The sequence below is a fragment of the Agelaius tricolor genome, unplaced genomic scaffold, assembly GCF_023055355.1.
Source record: "Agelaius tricolor isolate 1412-34295 unplaced genomic scaffold, bAgeTri1.0.p SCAF_9, whole genome shotgun sequence".
NCBI lineage: Eukaryota > Metazoa > Chordata > Aves > Passeriformes > Icteridae > Agelaius > Agelaius tricolor.
The window spans coordinates 2,065,344-2,086,186 of record NW_027269269.1 but is presented as its reverse complement, the minus strand read 5'-3'; the positions used below and the strand labels follow the sequence as shown (position 1 = coordinate 2,086,186).

Sequence of the window (20,843 nt, the reverse complement as noted above, 5' to 3'; positions counted from 1 at the left end):
TTTTCTCAGTCATTTAATACAGACCAATATTTTTTAAATTACATTTTATTTTGCATTGTGTCTTCTACTGTCTTTTGGCTGCCATCTCTAAATTTAATAGCTCTACATAAGCTTAAAGAAACCCAGAATACTGCTTTTTTGCCCTACACAAATTTCCTTGACTCTTCTATGTTTCCTTGTTTGGGTGAACATCAGAAGAGAATCTTTCCACCTACATATCTAGTTAGATAGCTAGCTAAAAAGGTTGATTAATGGCAAGAGTTAGATTAAGCAAAGTAATTGTAACAGAAAAGAAAGAACAGGGAATTTTTAATGATGTTGTGCCCTTCTCACACATTTCCACATTTCAAAAATTCACCTTTGTTGAGCAATGTTACCAGTTTTTTTATTGTTATTTACTACAAGGAAACTATGGAAATTATTTAATTTGGCCAGTCTCCAGTTACTGGCCTGAGTGAAGCAGAGAGAAGGGTTATGCAAATTGATTGAATCAATCAGAAAGCATTGAACTATACCTGCTTTTAAAAGCAATGGAATTCATTGAGGTATTTTTAGATTTTTGTAACTGAAATACTGCTTGGAAAATAAAGTGAAAGAAGTATCCACACAACCTAATAGCTGCTATTAAAGGAGGCCATAGGCAACAGTCCTTCAAAAATAAAAGCATCTAACTTAGGCAGTCAGTCCCCAGCTAGCAGAGACAGTGCTCAAGTGGTGCGAAGTTAAGCACACATATAAAGAAATATTGGAGCAAAGAGATCTTGGAGCCAACAGAGTCCTGCAAAGTCTTTGCAGCAACAGCATCTTTTTGTCAGAGTGCACACTCTGTCCTATTACATGGGACTCAGAAATTTCCTGACAATCTCTACTACCTCACACTGAAGGGTAACCTGTGGGGTTCATTGCCTAAAGTACCTGGTATATCTGTGCCTGTGTACAGAAACAAGCACTGCCTGACCACAAACAGAGCAACATTTTAGTATTGGAAACCTGACATTGGGCAGATAAATATAAAAAAGTGCTGTAATGGCAGAACAAGATATGTTTCTTATCTCTTGCACAAGGTACACACACATTAAATCTCTTGTTTGGGCAAACCTCCCATCACACAAAGAGGGAAGTATAATGAAACAGGTGGGATTAAAGGGTTTTCCAGTTCTTTAGGGAGAACACCTGAACAGATATCAGCCTGAGCAAGGTGTGCCAGCTGCTGAGGTACTCCACTCTGCTCCCTTCCTGGAGCAGGAGACAAAATGTAATTACTCAGGTATTTCTGTCTTTCTGCAATAGTTAATTGTCATATTATTCAGAGGGAATCATCCCACTCCTTTTAGGCAAAGCATTAAAAATGGTGTTCTCCAGGATACTTCTTCAATGAGTACTTAAAGGAGAAGGAAGGGGAGAGGGTTAAAGGGAATCATCACAGAACAATTATGAAGGTAATTTGGAAGCCAGTCTGGAAACAACATTGTAACAGAGCCAATAGCTGATTCAAATTGTTACGTTCCTCCTTTGATCACCTGCTCAAACACACTCCTAATTAGCATTTAATGGAGTCTACAGTTCAGCACATTACTGAACACCTGCATGCAAATGTCAGTTCCTCTTCTGAAGACTCACTGTCCTGTGCTGGAGTGCAGACCTGTGCTTCTAACAGAAGGAAATATCTGACAACAGATGAGCACCACCTCGACCCCCAAGGAAGAACCAACTGTTTCTTCAGTCCTGCACTGGATTTCAATCCAGACTATTCATAGCTGTAAAACTCTTGAAAAAAATCTAAAAGACTGAAAATTTTCATATATGCCTTTCTCAAGGTTTCTCTAGTTAAAAGATGTGATTTCTCTTCTCTTACATCTATTTGCAAAAATAAGTTTTGCAACTTGTCGCTGTAAGGTAACACACCAGACAGAGGAAATGCAGCTCTCACCTGTCCTTGAAATGGAGAATTTCAGGTAATACCTATTCCAGCAAGAGGAGAGATTGCTAGTGCCACCTCTTGGTGAGAAGGTGAGAAGGGCACAAAAAGACAGCCATTAGCATAATCCCAAGGACATAGCGGGGGCGGCGAAATAACTTCTGCTTCTGGGAAGTGCTGACCACTCTCTCACTGATATCAAAGCACTCACTAGTATCCTTAGTTTGAGATGTTTAGTATTGAGACCCTCATTATCGAGATGTCCTGTTCAGTTGAAGGACGTGTCTTGGACCTTTGCAGTTAAGCACATACTTAAATATTTGCCTGGTGCTAAATCTCAGTTCTATGAAAGGGTTAAAAAAGTGAAATCCTGTGGAATGTGATTATTCTTCAACTGAAACTGAGAAAATGTTGTGTGTTAAACTTGTCAGGTTTTTAAATATCTTGATTGGGCTGTGATCCAAATACCTTCCCTGTTTGAGCTCTCCAATAGCAACTTAATGATAATGCTGTTGTGGAGGTTGAGTGTTAATCATTAAGTTTGTGTCAGATCTCATGATGCAGGAAGAGCTGTGGATAAGTGAGTCAACACAAGCTCCTAATCATAAGAAATAGAATTAAAAAAACCCTAAAATGTAAAAAGAGGATTAGTTGAGCACCACATCAGCGTCAAGTAAGCTTGCATAGTGCCATTTATTCTTTATCCTTTTAAAATATCATCTGGAGAATGGTGGGCACATTTAGCTTGCTGAACTGAATATGTGAATAAACATATCACAGGACAGATCTGACCTTCATAAAAGAAGTTTCTACGATGTTTTCTGTTGATTTCAAAAGAAACCCCACATAGGAGTCACTGTGTGTGGAGAAAAGCATGGAGGAAAACTCCATGTGAAAGTGTGTGAACTTTGCAAGACACTGTCTTCTCTCATGAAAATGCAGAAGCAATTATCACTTCTGGACTAATATTGCATGCATGAATAGTAGTGAACTGTAAATAAACCCAAATAACAATACTAAATAACCACTCTGGCTTCCATTTTCAAATAATGATGGAGAAAAAGTTGCATTGTGACTACATGTCCACCGAAATTTATATCGATTAAAAGTAGACAATTTTTATTAACCAAGCAATGTTTACAGTAAGCTTTACTCTTGCAAAAAAAAAAAAATTAGGTGTAATAGTAAAAGAAGACATACTAAATAAAAGTAAAGATGTTGTCCTACCTTGTTTTAGAATGGTTTTGTTTACAGGGAAACCACATCCATGTAATTTTAGGTGGAGGAATACCATACACAGTGCATGTCAGCACTTGTTTGCTGCCTAGTAAATGCAGATTGGGATCAGGAAATGATGACACAGCCTTTTCGTATATCTGCGGTTTCACTGGAAAGGGCAAAAATTGGAAAGCTATTAAAACCAGCTTAATTCCAACATATTGCATGAGTATAAAAATACTACATTCTTGCAGTGTGAGTAACAAGAAAAATCCCCAGGAGAACAAAGGAAAATAGCAGTCCTAAGTCACACAAATGGTTAGTAACACATTCAAGTCATCAGGAGCAAATATGTGGCTGCAGAGGACAGAAACACTTCTAATGAAAACCAGCGTCCATCTTCTGGTTCAAAGATGGATCCTTCAGCCTGCATTTGAGGCTTGAGTTTGGGTCCATGAAGTCAGCAAGAAGACCCACAATTCCCTGATGTGTGCAAGATTGGTGACAATCCAGCTCAGAGAAAACGGAGCACTTACATGTTCAGGAGAAACATGGGAACATGTTGCAAACTTACCATTTACAGTAAGAGTGACTGTAAGATTCTTTGACAAGTTCCACTGTGGAATGCTCAGTATTATGGTGTAGTTTCCAGCATCCTCCTCAGCAACATCCTTGATGACTAACGAATAGTCTTTAACCACATACCGGGCACATTTCTCAGCAGCAGGTAGCCCATCTTTTAACCTGTTTCATGGAATTCCAGAAATCAAAATTCTGAAAATCATTTCTGCTTAAACCACCCATGTTACATCATATCCCTCAATCTTCTGGGAAGGGATTGGATTTCCAGTCTGAGATTCTGTTTACCACAGGGTTGTCCTTTCCTTTCAAATAAGATTGCTGATATTTGTAAACCACTTTAGAGAATACTATTCTATATATTAAAATTTATAAGAATCTGACTCTTGGGGCTCTATGGTATTTGAGAGTTGTTGAAAATTGCAATGCTGTCTCTGAAGATCCCAGTTGTTCATGGCTGTGACCGCCATTTAGTCTAAAAAGCAACCATTTTGGCTAAGAGTGGGTCACAGAACTAAAGGTTGCATCATCTTGCACTGGCCATTTCTCTATGACCTCAGAATACATCCTGGGACAAAGTATTACAGTACTCCAAGCACAGCTGTGATTTTAGGAAGAGGAAGAGTAAGTAGATTAGATAAGCACTTAAGAATCAGATATCCTGCTATCAAGTGAATGTTTTTAAAGATAACAGAAAATCAATGTAGAAAGTACTAACTGTTGCTCACACACAGATTCCTGAAGCAAAATATTTTTCTTCGAAGTCTAAACTACAGTGTAAAGTGCATTTTAACAAGCTGCAAGAAGGTTAACATGATGTTAGTAGAAGGGTGCAACATATATTCATTATAATGATGGATTTGATCTAAATGATTCACAGCTTTTAGTAAGTTTTTAGAAAAAACTCTTATTGTTATTAGACAAGCACTAAAATTTGGTCAAAGGACTTACGGATTTAGGCTTTTCACTGTTTGTGTATTTTACAGAATCACAAAATAGCTGCAGCTGAAAAAGCCTTTGGAAGTCATTTAGTCTAATGTCCTGTACAAAGCAATGTCAGAAGATTGCCCAAGACCATTTTCAGTATGGTTTTGTGTATCTCCAAGAATGGATACTCCACCACCACTCTGGACTATTTATTCCAATGTTTGACCAACCTCAATTTTAAATATAAAAAAATTAAAATTGGTTACAATGTTTGAGATTTTTTTTTGTTCAGAAGTTTTGGATCTATATGTGTAGTCAATAAACTCGAACACTGGAAAAACAGAAAATTATGTAAAAATGGCTGGCATCAGTGTCACACTCACCCCTCAGTTTTTCGCATGAAGCCATAAGCATAAAGGTTTTGTAAAACAAGACAACACTTTTGGAGCAAAATTAATTCCTGGCTGTAACATGAACTCTCACTAATCATGTATGTATAGTTTGTGTTCTTAATCAGTCCTGTCATAGACCCTTTGTAAAGTGCAATTATTTGAGCCAGAGCTACTGGTGTTTTAAATTATTTAAACAAAAAAAATCCTTGAGATCATGAATAGATAACATTGTTGCACATGAAAGTGGATTGGACTAATAAAAATAAAAACTGTTCCAAAAATTTCTTAACACAATTTACACGAGACAAAATGAATGATCCAGTGAATGCTGTGTTGCAGTAAGTCTACAAACTGCAGATCACTGCATAATAATACCAACTTCCAGTTTTTTGCAATAGTGCATGTCTGTATGACTCAAGTCAATAATTCATTTTAATGAAAGACTTCTTTTCTTTCTCTTACTGTCTGAAAAGCAAGTTCAGGTTTCATATCTAGGTCTGAGCAAAGCGGGATGCAACACTTCAGTCAAAGCGGTAGAGATATTTAGCTATAGAGCATCCATTGATTTCAAGGGGAGACATATCGCACCTATTTGAGGATCTTTAAACTTTCCATATCTCCTTTCTTGCACTTGTGAAATGGAAGTAATGTTCTCAGAACCCCAGGCAGCTCTGAAACTTCAAAAAGACCCTCCCCAACTCTATTATAAAAAGAGGTCCAGGATGAACATGTGTAAGTAACTGTTGTCCTACCATATAACCTCTGGAGAGGGAAATGCCTTCACTTTCATTGACAAACGATAAGATTTTCTTCCAGCTACAGCCTCCAGTGCAGTTTTTCTTCGACGTTTCAAATTAATGAACATTTTATCTTAAACAAAATAAAAAAAAATAGCTTTGCATTACTGATTTTCACCCTGCAAAATGAGTAGCTCTACTAAAGAAAATGTGACTCCAAATAAAAATTATCTTTAGTAATTTTGATGCTCCCACATGTTAGCAGCAAGAATAGAGCCTTATCTCCTAGAGATCTATAAAATATAAAGGAATACCATAAATATACAAGAAACTGAGAGTAGTTCCCAGGGCGTGAATCTGCTTGGAGAAGATACACTCTAGCCAAATTCACATTGTGTCCAGCCAGAAAAAAGGGCACAAGATATAAAGTGGTCTGTAGTATGTGGGAGGCTGAACTGAGGATGATCAGATGACCTTTTCACTCTTACAGGCCAAGGATCAATGAATGTTCCAAAAGAAAACATTTTTCCAGAGAGGATTTAAGGGACCTTCAGAGAAATAGCAAAGGAAAAGGCAGAAACTTCATCGGTAAACAGCTGTTTCATCAAACCAGCAAATCTTTGTCACTTCACTGGAATAAAAACAACCTGCTGGAATTTGTTCTTATCCATTTGCTCTGCCCCCTATCTCCAACTCTCTGCCAAGTTGATGGCTTTTCCAAGAGGCAATAAAACATAAAATTCATACAATACATTGGAAAATATCTCTTTCTCTCCTGCCGACTTGTGCAAAATAAAATATTCAAAGTATAAAAAATTCTTGATTGTCCTTTTGATGGTACCTGGGATGCAATATTTACTCACATTATGAACTGCATAAGGATGATGGACATCCATTAAACAAGTTCAACATTTAATCACATTTACCACATACATTGAAAATAATATGCACAAGACAAATAACTAGTTTAATTACACAAGTTAAGTTATAAAGTTACAGCCCTGATTTGCAAACCTTTATTCATACAGTCTCTTTCCAATATTGGTATCCTATAGATGGGGCTGCTTATGTGAATGCAGGCTGACTTCAACAGTCCCAGCTTCTCTGACTCTAATTTTAATCTCCAACTTCTCTGATTTAAATTATAATCTAAACCTCTCTTTCTGAAAGATGCAGTTTATCTGTTTAAGATACGTAAGTGGTTATCAGCATTCATCCTGTGTTCCCAGTGCCTTATTCCAGAACTTAAATTCTAGAGAAAATGGGCTGAAATTTCTCTCTAAGAATACCAACACAGAGTAGTTAGTCCACACTTCCAGATAGGAGAGGAAGGATACACTGCTGAAAATATGTAATAAATCCATATTCTGACCATGAGTCATCTGTTGTAGAGGACACCCACCAGCCACTTGGCCTCAACACCAATGGTGCTCCAAAGATCCTGGCTAGTTCTAATTGTAACAGGGTGTCCCAAAGAAGGTCACTTCCCAAAGAGACCTGATGCAAAAAAAGTCCTTATTCATATGCATTTGAAATAATATCAGAAATTTCCAGATTTCACAGAAGGCTCAGACAAACCATAGGGAACTTGATCAAGAGTCCTGCTGTAAAACCACATTAATGATTTGCATTTTTTGAATGGGCTACCAGCTACCAGCTCCATGTAGAGTTAGGGTATTTATTTCTTGTTTATTTTTTCATAGAAATGCATAAGTACCATAGAAGCAGAAGTGGGATTCTTCTATTTAAATTATGCTTGTACCTTCTTTTTTCCCCTCAAACTAGAATTTGCCTGATTGTATCTCCTAGAACTGACTGAGGACAGCTCCATCACAATATTTAGCAGACAAAAGTGATGAAATTGAACATTAACATGTCTATTGCCAACAGAAGAAAACAGTCATGGAGGAAATAGCACAGGTTTTCACTCCTGGAGCACCTCCCTCCCTCTTTTCCCTTTATCTGCCCGCGATGGCTCCCGCCTTGTGTCACAATGTAAAACCATCACACAGCTGACCTTGGTACAGGAACACTGAATATTCCACAAATGTGCACCACTTCTTACCATAGACAATGACTGTTGTGTTGACAGCCTTGATGGATGGCCCACTCTTCACATGGCAGGTGTACTGGCCTTTATCGATGTCCCGCACTCTGTCCACAACGAGGATACTGTAAAAAATGTTGGCCTCTGAATTCTTCTGGTCAATACGCTGCGTTACAGAACCTCTTCTCCTTGTCTATAAGAGCCAAAGAAATGAACAAGAAAGAGCTCGATCAAACCAATTTTCATGAGCATTTCCTGAGATTTTTATTTTCCTGTACTTCCACCATAACTTAATAAAAAAATCCCAGATGTCTTTGTACAGCACAGATAAGCAAAGGATGCTTAACATTTCCGGAGGGTCAACAATAAAAAATATAAGCAACCTTATAGGGCAATTCATCCCTATGTTCATCCAAGGTATCATGGCATCTGAGGGAGGAAGATCCTCCCTTTTATATAGCCTGTCATATCAACATGCCCAGTTCCCCATTGCCATTGTCCAGCACTGCTCCTAAAAGTCCCTGAAGCCGTGATATGAAGAGCAGGACATAGTTTGGTGCCTGGATTCAGTGCCATAGGGAACAGACACACAGAAGAAAAGGAAATTTACACAAGGAGGGGAGAATTCTGGAAATGCTACAGATGGAAAAGGGACTAGATTTGGCAAGGGAATAGCAGGGTGGAACTGAAGATAATGTGACTCTGAGGAGTTATTTCCTGCAACTCCCCCTCAGCATTTGGCCTCAAAGTTTATTTAACCCAGGACATTGTTGATGTCTTATAAACACTGACCACCCTTCATTTACCATCTAAATAAAAACAAAGCACAATTTCACAAGTGTGGTGCCCAGATAGGGCTTGGTAGGGCAGCAACAAGCAATATAATATATTTAAAGCATTTCTTGTTGCTAAGTTGTTTATTTCTGAGGTGAAAAAATGCCAGGGAAAATGGCTACAGTAAGCAATAAACAATTGCATTAATCTTCCCTGTATAATGCAATCATAATTTCAGCCTGTGATTAGATACAATGAGTGACATAATAAATGATCTTGACTTGAATCACCAGCATAAATCAAACTGACATGAAAGGAATGGGAGTTGTAAACCTTAAGCTAATGTCAAATTTCTTATCAGTTTTACACGGACTCCCTGGCAGTTATTCTGTAAGTGACAAATATTTATGAGGATGCTCCCAATGTGGGGGGTGGAGAAGCTCATTCAAGATCATTCCTGTACTTGTCAAAACAAGAGGATTGTTCGTCTGACACTTAACAAATGAGATTTTGGCTAGTTAAATCAAAATACCTTTTCCAAACATGCTCAAATCGGGTGCCTGACTGTCTGCCAGTCTTTGGAATGAATGTGTTGAGAAGACAGCCTCAAGACTGAAACTTTTTTGTCACAAGAGAGAGCCCCTGCCTGGGATGGGGTGATAAATTTCTCTTGTTCCATCAGGTCGAAAAGAAGCTCCCAGAGATGAAACAATTCTAGCGTTTGCTCGTGATTATGCAATATAACCAGAGCACATTGTGTAAACATGTTTACTTATGAAATTAAGCATCAGAAGGAAAAAAAAATAAAACCTTAAGAGACATGTTAGCGAGGGTCAAAATGATGGAATGCAAACAATGGCAAGTATTCTGAAGCAGAATTCCTCCCGGGATGCTAGATGCAGCATGATCTGTGGGAAACCTCTGATTTCTCCCTTCCAGGCAGAGCACTCACCTCTCCAGGGTAAGTCCATGTCATCTGCACTCTGGTGTTCCAGGCTGCAGTGACAGTGCAGTTAATTGCTAGGCTGTCTCCCTTCAGCAGCTTGACGAGACGTGGGGCGCTTAACTGAACGTCAAAAATGGTGTTGGCTGCACGTGGCAAAGAGGGAGAACAATTAGTGATGCCAGCAGGGCAGGGTGCTTTCTAGGAGGCAGGGGGTGGAGAATGCCACCTACTTTCTCTGTGCGTTAGGTACTTGGTGCTGTACGTGTGCCCAGCCACGGTTGTCTCACAGCTCAGGAGCCCGATGAATTTGTAAGTTGCCTTAGGTATTCTGAAGCCTTGCATGCTGTCCCAGATTATTGTCCTGCCATCAGGGATTAGGGTTTCTCGTGGAATCTGGAAGTGCCAAACACACATCAGAAAAACAGCTCATCCTCATGTCTACTCTCTAATCAAAGTAGCCTAGTAAAAAAGGGATGGGGGAAAAAGCACCCAAAAAAATGCCAATCAATATGAAAAGGATGACATTTAATAATGTGGGTTTTTCAAGTCACATTTTCATCACAAAATAGAGGAAAAACCTGGGTGAAGAATGCGAATGCTGCATTTGTTTCCAGGATTTCATTATTTATAACAGGATGTAATTTATGACACAATAGATTGACACTACCATTAGTTTTAGCAGTTAGGCTGCTATTCTGTTGGCTCCTGGTTGGCAGCTAAAGTGCTCATCTCCAGGAACATTTGCAATTAAGTATCCTGGTTCCAACACAGAGAAACAAATACACACTTTTCAACGGAGATGACAAATGGGCTTAATTTGCTGTCATTTTGTGGCTTTAAGAAATTCCTGCCAGGATTCAATTCATGCATGTCATATTTATTTTGCCTAAAAAACTTAAAAAACAAACAAAAAAAATATTGCCATGTGGGATCAAACGTTCATTTTGTCAGCAGTACAAGTTACCTTTTACATTATGATCCTTTGCCCTTTAAGCCCCATTTTAATAAGGTATCAAGAAAAACCTGAAGGAGTAAAGCCTAACACAGCCATCTCAGACAAAACCTCTCATTTTCAGATCATGCTATTTTGTTATACCTTATTGATGGAATAAATGCCACCATTTGGATAGCACAGAGATCAGCCATGAGTACAAAGCCTGGATATGACTCTACTTTGAATAACACCCGTTTTAATAGTAAAAATAAGATATTTTTAAAGATGGCACAGAGCAGAGTTTAAATGAATTATGGTCATAAGGAAAGATCCCTGGATCAACTAAGCACCCTGCAGTCCATCATTTCCCACCGTGCACCAGTCTCACTGTGTCCCTTCATCTCTTTCTTCCCCTTTATTTGAGCAGAGGACTCATGTGCTGGACAGCCCTTTCCTTCCTACAAGCAAAGCCAGCATGGGTGGCTGTCAGAGGCCGGGGGAAGCAGAATGAAGTCTGTCTCCCTCCCATGGGGTACAGCTTCTCCCTACAATGTGGCACCCTCGATGCTGCCTGTGCAGAAAGACACCCTTGAGATCACACTCACTCATCTCATGCCACTTCCTCCAAAACAACCAAGTTCATGATGAATCAAATGAGCAATAAATACAGAGCACAAAATGACGTGGTAGAATTCCTTATCTTTACAACAGCGGATAAGATGCTAAAATAAGCATGCAAATCACAGGGAAGTGTGTGCAGCACACACACTAGTAAAGCCCATTAGGTTACAGCCTGCTGGCTACCATTCAACAATATCTTGGTCCCTACAAGCTCTGTTGCCATTCCTGTTCTAAACAAAATGCATTTTCAACTTTGGTGTAACTAGTTAATAGTTATGTTTTCATAAGCTTCAATTGGATTTATCCTTTTCCTGCTTCGGTGAAAATCAAACTATTTCTGAACATATTTCTGTACATGTTTTCAGGAAGAAAGTGAAGCTAGAGGGTGAGAGCTTTCTTAGACTAGCATTTCCCACAGAATTCATTCACTGCACATTCATTACTTAATTGATGTATTACTGACTTTGTATTAGCCTTACTCCAGGAATACAAAAGTAACCAAAACACCCAGAAGAGTCCTATTTTGCAACTTGTAATTTTGTGAGTTGTCTGGATGTCCATTAGGCTTACTTATCCTGGAGGCAAATCTTTGCCTGTACAGTTTACTCATCTGACACTCCTCAAAACCACTAGAGCTACATCTTTTTTGTATAATTCTTTTGCATCTCTGAGACTAACTTACACCAGTCACCTGTGAAAGCATAACACAACACTAAGTTACGAGAAGGAAAACTTCAGAAAACTGAAGTCACCATGCTGTGGATGGTACAAGACAGAGGATCCTAGAATAACACAATAATTTAGGTTGGGAGGAACCTCCATAGGTCATCTGGTCCTGCCCCTATGCAGAGCACAGCCAGTGTAGTTCAAGGCCTTGTCAAAAATCTTGGCCATTTGGTTATCACAGAGAGAAGTAGAAAACCTATGAAGAAATAGTGAAACTTCCACTGAAGCAGCAGAAGATAAATTCAGCCACAATAATAGCTTTCAGATGGGAACCAACAGTGAGTCAGAGGCATTCAAAGAATCAGCTTGTTGCGACGGCTACAGTAAACATGGAATTTATTGTCTACATACTAATCTGTGTGAACCCTATCACTGTGGCTCCCAGTGCATTCTTGGCCTTTTACCTTCTTTGTACTTTGTTTCAAATGCAACTATTTTCGGTATAGGCTGTGCCTCCTTCTTTGCTCCATCTTAGCTGAATGTTTTTGGTACCTGGAGGCATTAACACAATACAGCACCATGCTGTGTGTGTACATATGGTCAAGAGTTAAAGTCAAGCTGTGGTTCCCCACATTTCCAAAGGCAGATTGTATTGGAAAGAGACAACTAAAAGTTTCATTAAAATGTACATTAGCTTCTCAAATGTTTGGCTTTTCTTTCATGTTTCCCCTTCCACCAATTTGGGAAGGATGAGGTGGCATTATTAAGAATTCAGATTGTCTGCGTATGTGATTCACAACATCCCTTGGGTTTCTTTCCATTTTTTATTCCTTGTACTGAAGCTTATTTACTTCTATTCCTATGAATGTCATTGTTTTTATGATGGAGAATCCAAAAGGATTCTTGGTAAACAGATGGATTAAATCATTGTATCAAAAGGTGATACTTTCTCCATTTATCAAGATAAGAACAAATGAAGAGGTAAGAGAAGTGCACAGCTTACTTGCAATAAGGTTTATCTTATTTTATGGATCCTGAATGAAGCTGCCAGAATCATGTTGATAGGAATGATGTTTTCAGAGGCTCTGAATATCTAACTATTAGCATTAGATCAAAACTATTAATTGTTTTCACAATTCTTCATATGATAAGGAAAAGATCATCAGCTCCTGCAGATAAAGGTTATATCAGGACCTGAAGGCTGAATTTGAAATAGGGATTAAAAGCTTCCTCCCCATTTCCCAGTCCATGTTTTATTAGCTTCTTGATTTTTGAAGATTCCTCTCCTATATTGTCTGTGATTGCGATGCTATAAAATACAATCTGCACAGATGTTCAGCCTGAAAATGAAAGCAACACAGTATCTGAAAAGGTTGACTAAGGTAAAGATGAAGTTTGAGTTAAAAAATGGTTTGTAGTTTTGAAGATGGATAATAAATAAACCTTTCCCATATTGGTCCACTAAGAAGTAGCACTGCAAACAAATAAACACTGGAGGCAGTGCTCATGAAACTGTAGGGATTCCTTCCAGAAGAGAGAGATTATTAAAAATATTTTGTATTTTTACTTCCTGGCAATACAGATGGCAGAACCTAATGACACTAAAGCTGGTATTTTCTTTCCAGCTCCAGAGGACTTCTTTATGAGGACACCAAATTCTTCCTTTATCACTGATGGAAAACACAAAATAGCTCTTGCCATTTCTTCAGCAGTAGTATGCCTGCAGCTGTGGAATGCATTTAACACATCTCTTAATTGCCCTGTGAGTAAAACCGTGCTGGAATCTTCATATAAGGGTGTCATAGAAGATAAATAAAGTAAGATATGATGTAATGCATTGTAGCTTACATGCTTCAGGAAATTCTAGGATTAATTAGGGAACACATTTATTTTTCCTGGAATGCAAAACATGTAAGCAACCAATCCTTTATTTCAAGGCTTGGCTCTACCTCCTCCTTCTCCTTCTGAGTATTACATCTGGTTTTAATGGTGTAAAGCTGTGCCTTACACTACAAGACCAAGCTAAAGGCAAGTTGATATCAAAAAAAAAAGAGCAGCTACATTTCAATCTTCTACAAATAAGGAGAATTTTTTTTTTATATTGTTTAATGAGAGAAACCTGACAGGAATTTTCTCAGCTAGAAATCTAATATGCTGAGATTTCAGATGCAACACTACAGCGCCCAAATAAATTCCCACTTTACAACACCCCTTCTGTGGAATGCTACATCTCACTTGCTTTTGATTCCCTTGCCACACAACGTTGTGCATCTTCTTGCAAGAAAGCTGTGTGTGTGTGTGTTCGTGTGTGTGTGTGTGTGTGTGTGTGTACCTACACACATAGGGTAATGTCCTGCGTCAGATCACTTTCTTTTCTTTGCATTTTGTTCTCTTTCATGGAATTTAACAGACTAAAACCAAGCAGCAAAATCAGTATCTATATTAGCAGAGCAGCACTTGAAAGAATTGATAAAATTTGTGGTTGGTGTAAAGCTCTACAGTCAAAGAATAATCAAAGACTTATGTTGCGCTAGATAAGTACCTTACGGTGGTATTGTTTGGCAATTGCACATTATTCTATAAAGAGACAAACCTCCTTTCCTTTTAACAGTGATGAACTTTCATTGCCAGTATGTACATAACTCCCTTTATTTAGAAATAAAACTTCTTTGCCACCTCCACCTAATTTTTCAGAAAAAAAAAGAGGTAACTTTGAAAAAATGCCCCATTCTCAGTCTTGATACCAGGTACTTAACTGCATACATATGGTTCAGTTAGCTGTCCATGTAACTCTTAAGGTATCTAGGAGGCAAATGTTTTCCTAAAACATGGGAATATCTTTTTTTTTTCCTTTCTCTCTGAAACTAGCCCTACCACATCAAATGTTGCAGTTTCTCTGCAAAGTTTCCCCACAAAGAAAAGCTATCCCTTGTCTAAGTGTGCTCACATGTCAAAGGAAGCAGCAAAGTCTCTGGTGGGAGTGAGGTAGGGCAAAGGCTTGCAAAGATCCCTGTACAGCCACTGCAAGTCCCCAGGGACTCACCGGCTGTTCCAGAGGACAGAAAAGGAAAAGGGAGGAAGGGCAAGGGAAGAGGTGGGAGGAAATCTCTTCTCCTAACAAGAAATTCCTTCCTGGGCTTAAGAAACCTTTGCCAGTGAGGATTTAATAAAGTAGTATGAAAAGTTTAAGTTTCTTCAGAAAATTTCCACCCTTTTAGGAGATTTGATGTCCTTCTGTGCAACTCAAAATGAAGCCTCCAGTGTTGAAATATTTCTGAACACATTGACGCCCAGAAACATTGCATAAGAAATATTAAATTGTCAAAATATTTCAAAAGCATTACAATAGCTGTAAACAAACAAACAAAAACATCATCCACAGTAACAGTTTCAGAGCATGCTTGGATAGAGGTACCTTTTTTAAAGTAACAGCAATGTTTGGATCTGTGACTCTGCATGGAATGATCATTTCTCTTCCTACAGCCATGTTTATTATTTTAGGTATATCACTGTGCATCTCTACAAATGGATTGCTTGTATCTGCAAAAGAAGAAAAAATAAAAGTTAATTTGTGAAATTTTAAGGCAGTGCATGGGAATTGTAAGACTGCACAGACTTAAAAAAACAGACTAGCCCTGTCTGTAATGAAAGCTAAACAAAGTCCTGAAATCAATCTTCTGTTTACTTTTGTCTAAACATCTTCATCAAACTATTATTAAGTATTTGAAGGTGTATGTATCATTCAATAACAGTATCAGTACTTTGAAATCTTCTTTAAATTTCAGGACGGTTGAAGTCCATTTTTTCCGTTACAGCAACACCTCTAACCTCTACTGCTGAGATATCTGCTTCTTATTTCATGGCATTTATATCTTTTTATCACCAGGAAAAGTAAATGTATGGGAAGTGAGCTGAAATTCACTTATCAGGAACCCCCTATAAAGCACATCTTCCTGCTGTCTGCAAGGAAATTGATAGGAAAAATTCACACTGACTGCATCAGGAGAAAGAATCTACTGTGATTATCCAGCCATTTTTTCACCTCCGAGAATACGGACTAGAGAGAGTTAATTCTTCTCCTCATTCCCACTATCACAATACCTATGTGTCTCTTTTTTATGTGACAAGGTAAATAAAAATGCCAGGAAAACATTAATTCCTCTTGAGTCAAAGCTAAAGCTTGGCAGAGTAATTTACCGTCCCTTGAACAATCCCTTTAACAAAGGGCATTGTCATAAATAGCTTGCGCTGGGAACAGGGAACATTGCTGCTGCTATTGTTTGGGCCACTTAACAAAGAGGGGCTTAAGCCACGGGCTCTGGCTCCAAATCTTCTTTGCAGGTGTTCAGATCTGAAGTTTCAGTTTGACTCACATTGCAGATAGACTACCTCCAAATTCACATAAGGTTTGGTTTTTAACTCCTAAAAAAAGCAGAACATTAAGATCTTAATTCTATGCTTATCTACAGCTCTAATGTTTTTTCAGGCAAATCCCATTATTTTCACTCAGTCAAAAATCCTAGAAATAACAATGGAAATCTTTCTTGGATAAGAAATTAGTAAAGTTAGCAAGAACCAATCCCTTATAAAACCTCAAACTGTAACACTTGATTTAAGTGTTCTGGCCCCAAACTTCTGTGTGTTGACCTATGTTCACTCAAGCAGTTCTTCAAGTAAGTTACTTTTGCTTGTCTTTCAAAAGTATGATATGCACTTCCCAGGGTCATCAAACTGTTCTGCCCTTAGGATCCTCTTTTCTTACTATATGCAATAATATTTTTGTTTGAGACATCAAACAGGAAGAGAAATGGATTCTGCTCTAATTTATACCAGTGAGAATCCTAAGGCAGAAGATCTCAAATGTACTCCAGGATACAGAAAAAATTTTGCTCAAGTGGTTTAATGAAACTGATACAAACTTTCTGAAATGAAACCCACAAAGTATTATTTAATAGTAGATATTAAACGTCCACTGAGATAGCGAAAGGAACTTATGAGTAATAGAGGATGCATATGTAATAAAAAATGCCCTGAGGATTTGTTAGGCTGACATTTCCTCTGCAGGACGATTCAAGGAAAGGCCAAGAATGAACCTGTTTGTAGCACAGGGAAAAGAGCCTTTTTTGTTTCAGGGACTGCAGCACAGAAGAGGTCACCTGCCCCTTAACATCACCAGACAAACCGATTTACTACTCCCCAAAGACTCGTTTGTCTTTGTCACAAAATTAAGAGCTTCTGCCCAAAACCAGCAAGCTTTGCAAAGTGGTTTCCTGTACCATAATCTCCAGATCATTGTAAGTGTGAGGAAGAGCTGTTCTGGGGCCTGCCGGTGCTGTCTGCAGACAGTGTCACCACTGACTGATGCCAGTATTGAGGCAGTGGGGGTTGTGCAGCTCAGACCTCGCAGGATTCCCGGGGGGCCAGGAAACCAGCATAAAACACCATGTTTTCTTTCTTCTTCTTCAGTGGAAATGCACGTCCACACCTGAAGAAGCCAACAAAGAGCTGTATGAAAGCAGCAGAAACACTCTGGTTGCCCTTGGTGGGCTCCAAGGCTCGGTGACAGCTCTCCTGGTGCCCTCCCTGCAGTGTGCGCCGAGGCGTCGCCGTGCCCCCGCTATTCGCGTGCAGAGCTCCCATTGACATCACCGGGGACTTCCGCCATGGGCCAGAGGGCAATCGATGGCCCCGAGTGCTCCAAATGCCTTCCTGCTTTTGATTAAAAGGAATACGCATCATGTTTCCTAAGAACAGTTTTGTTTTCATAATGAGCATGGAGGCTTTTCCTGGTTCCCTTTGATTTTATTCTCCTTCCATCGTAAAGGTCCTAACTGGATACTCTCTCTGCCTCAAGATCAGAATCTGGTGCAGGCTTTACCAGCCTGGATCAGGCAAAGCTGAACTCACGGCAGCGCCAGGGCAGCTTATGCCACCTTGACAGGGTTTGCCAACAACATGGAATTCTTCGGTTCCCCAGGCAATAGCTTCTCCTTGCCTTTTCTTTTCCTCTTTCCTTCCCATCACAACCCCAGCTACTGCCATTAGCTCCCACTACATTTCCTTTCAATTTCTTCCTGAGGGGAGGTAAATGAACCTTCCCCACGTAGCTGCTTGGCAGCACATCTGGCATGACTTTATTTCCCACCAGCAGTCTTTTGAGCCAGTTTCACTCAATTCTATGTTCAGAAAGCTCTAGATGAAAGGAACATTACAGACTGACCTATTTTGAAGACCACATCCAGGTTACACATTCAGCTTCATTGGGATTTGGAATGGAAAATCTAAGGGTTTGACCTTGATTTTATGAATTATTTATTTGGGTTGTTGGTTTATTTTGTTGGGTTTTTTTTCTTCAGACCTGCCTGTGAGGTTAGAAAAATGAAAGCTGGATAGCCAGAATACTTACATATGTTAAAGGTTACTTAAAAATCAGTTTAGTGTATTTTTAAATTATACCTAGAATGAATGCCTGTGTGCTGGGTTGACTGTGTTCCTTACAATATCTCTCAGTTACAATCAACATGAAACCACAAAGAGCACTCATGAAATCACAAAATTCATGAAGGTCATTTGCTATATTGTTAAAGAGCATAAATAGCAGCTTTTTTGCTAAGCTGGTTGGCAGCCAGATAAAAATGTGATAAGAGAACTTAGCACAAGGAATATTATGTCTGGTATCAGTAACCTGTCTAGGCTATTTATGGGGTTTGCACAAACAACTAAATTAGCCAACACTGAAATGCCAAATTCAGAAACAGTGGAGAGGGTTTTTCTTTCTACAAGCTTCAGCTACTGTTCTTGGGTTTGTTTTGTTTTTAATAATCTGAGCTATGTAAGTCAGAGGACTTACACATACATTTGCAAGAAGAAAAGTCTCTGCAGGAAAATCTAAGCTCCTTGAAATCTCTAAAAGCTTATCCTCTGAAGTTCTTCCAAAACACCTGCTTACACTTGGCTCATCCTTAGGATTCTTTTCAGGCTAAAAGGGGGAGAAATATTTTCATCACACTCACATAACACCCTTTCCCCTCATGCATGTGAAAAGGACCACAGTCTTTAGTAAGGAACAGACATGCAGACTTAATTGAAGTTCATGGGCCAACTGCCACATTCCCTTTCCATTGAAGGGATTAAACCTCTTTAACTTTATTTATCCCAGATAAATTATTGGGGCTGTTCAGAAGTAATTCCAAAAGAATCTTGCACACCGAGAGTCATTCCAGCCTCACTTGCACATCTACAATACAGACATTTCTCACTGAGCTAGGAGCCAAACCACTGGTGTTGTCCCCGGTGAGAAAAGGGGAATTTTGTAATGGGACTCATCTGACCTGTTTTAGACATCTGCTTTACCATGAGATGAATCATGCCCTAGGAAATATGTCTGTTGAACTGGCTCATATGCCTAATTTCCTTAAAGAAAAACAATCCCATTTTGTATGTCATATTCTAGAAGAAAGGTTGTTCCACTCGTGCCTCTTGTAAACCAGTAAATAACACTCTTCAAATACAAAGTATGTCTAAACCTTGAAAGAAAACCTGATAAAGTATTCTCCTTCTTTTTTGTTTTTCTTTCTTTTACCTGGACTTCTATGATTATTAATTTATATCCGGAGCACACTCAGACACAAAGAATTTCTAATACAATTGTACAAAAATTTTTAGACGAGATTGGTTTGTTTTACTTTGAGACTAGTTACACTATGCTATCGTCAACAAAGGACCATGACACAAATAAAACACAGTTAAAAATCTTCAGGAAAAATAGTCATATTAGCCAGGAAATCCACGACAGAGCTATTACTACGTTCAGCAAGCAATCCCTAGAAAGGCTAATGAATACTAGGAATGCTCTTTCAGATGTACTCCTCCATTGTGGTGGCTCACCCTGGAAAGATGATTGTTTCAGTAGGAGCTGTGAGCCTTGGTGAGGGAGCAGGACCACAGAGGGGTCACTGCAGAGCTTTGGATGCGGCCAAAGCGTGGGCACATGCTCCGCTCCCCACGGTGTCCTGTGATACGGAGCCCATGCACACGCAATGACAAAAGCGCGGCAATTATAGGCCATTGACGTCAGCAAGTCCTAGAGGTCTCTGTTTTGTAACAGGAACCTCATTAGAAGCTAAAAATGTGTCCGCATACTTGATACAGCTGCAACATAGTTTAATTCCAACGGGTTTCCTCTTCATAACAGAAGCGCTATCATAGTATTGACTCCGACGGTGTAAGCCAAAACCGTACTGCTCATAGGCTAAAACTGTGCCAAAAGCAAAGACAAAAAAAGGCATGGAGAGGAAGAGTTTCCCAGGCCTGAGCAGGTTCTTTTATCAGTGTGTAATTTGTAAATAAGAAGAAAAAGGAAAAAGAAGAAAATTCTCCCTTTCTGTTAGCTCTCAGGGTGTTTTGTCTTACTGCTTTTGTTACACGTTGAATGAATTTGACTCTGATGCTTCTGATTTAGGAGACCCTTTTGCAGAACTCTTTGGATATCCTCCATGTCCTGCAACAATAGTATCTTTAGGATTACAGGAGTCAATCCATCCAAGCTAAATCTTAAATGCATGTCAGTTCTGGGTCTGGATCCAGCTATCTGTCAGCAGGAGGACCTCCCAGGGAGGTGCCCAGGAAGTTCTTCTGCACTAAGAATCTGCAGCATAGAACTTTAGTGCTTGAAAATGAGCTCAGAATCCCAGATGTTTTGGGATTTCAAAGCCTTACATTTTGAACAATTCCCTAATGATAAAGCCCTTCATTTTGGACTGCTGAGCCCAAGACATACATCAAACCAAATACGTACAGCTAGTGGGCATGCTCAACATTCTAGGCATTGGTGAGCACAAGTACTCTCAGGACCTGCACCTTTAATTACACAACTCTGATTTGCCTCACCTGGCTTAAATCCTCTCAAAGCAAGAAATTTATTCTAAGCTTGTTCTCCAGATTTCTTGAAAAGTAGGTGATGAACAGTACATACCAGAAGCTTCTTTTATTCTCTGTTAAGTATAGGAAGAGAACAGACAACTAACACAGCCTAGAGGTCTGATTTTAAAACATGTCTCTCTCTGCAAGGAAAAGTAAGTGACC

General features: G+C 39.1%; 1 protein-coding gene across 3 annotated transcripts in view; it reads right to left on the bottom strand.

The window, feature by feature from the left end:
* Positions 1-20,843, bottom strand: part of FLT1 (fms related receptor tyrosine kinase 1) — a 108,748-nt gene that overhangs the window by 68,136 nt on the left and 19,769 nt on the right. For all 3 annotated transcript variants that reach the window (XM_071433988.1, XM_071433987.1, XM_071433989.1), the window contains 7 exons: positions 15,175-15,299; positions 9,769-9,931; positions 9,545-9,681; positions 7,837-8,011; positions 5,787-5,904; positions 3,711-3,880; positions 3,146-3,305 (listed from right to left, as the gene is read on the bottom strand). In XM_071433988.1, coding sequence (XP_071290089.1) covers positions 3,146-3,305; positions 3,711-3,880; positions 5,787-5,904; positions 7,837-8,011; positions 9,545-9,681; positions 9,769-9,931; positions 15,175-15,299 — 1,048 coding nt within the window. The remainder of the gene's footprint in view (positions 1-3,145; positions 3,306-3,710; positions 3,881-5,786; positions 5,905-7,836; positions 8,012-9,544; positions 9,682-9,768; positions 9,932-15,174; positions 15,300-20,843) is intronic.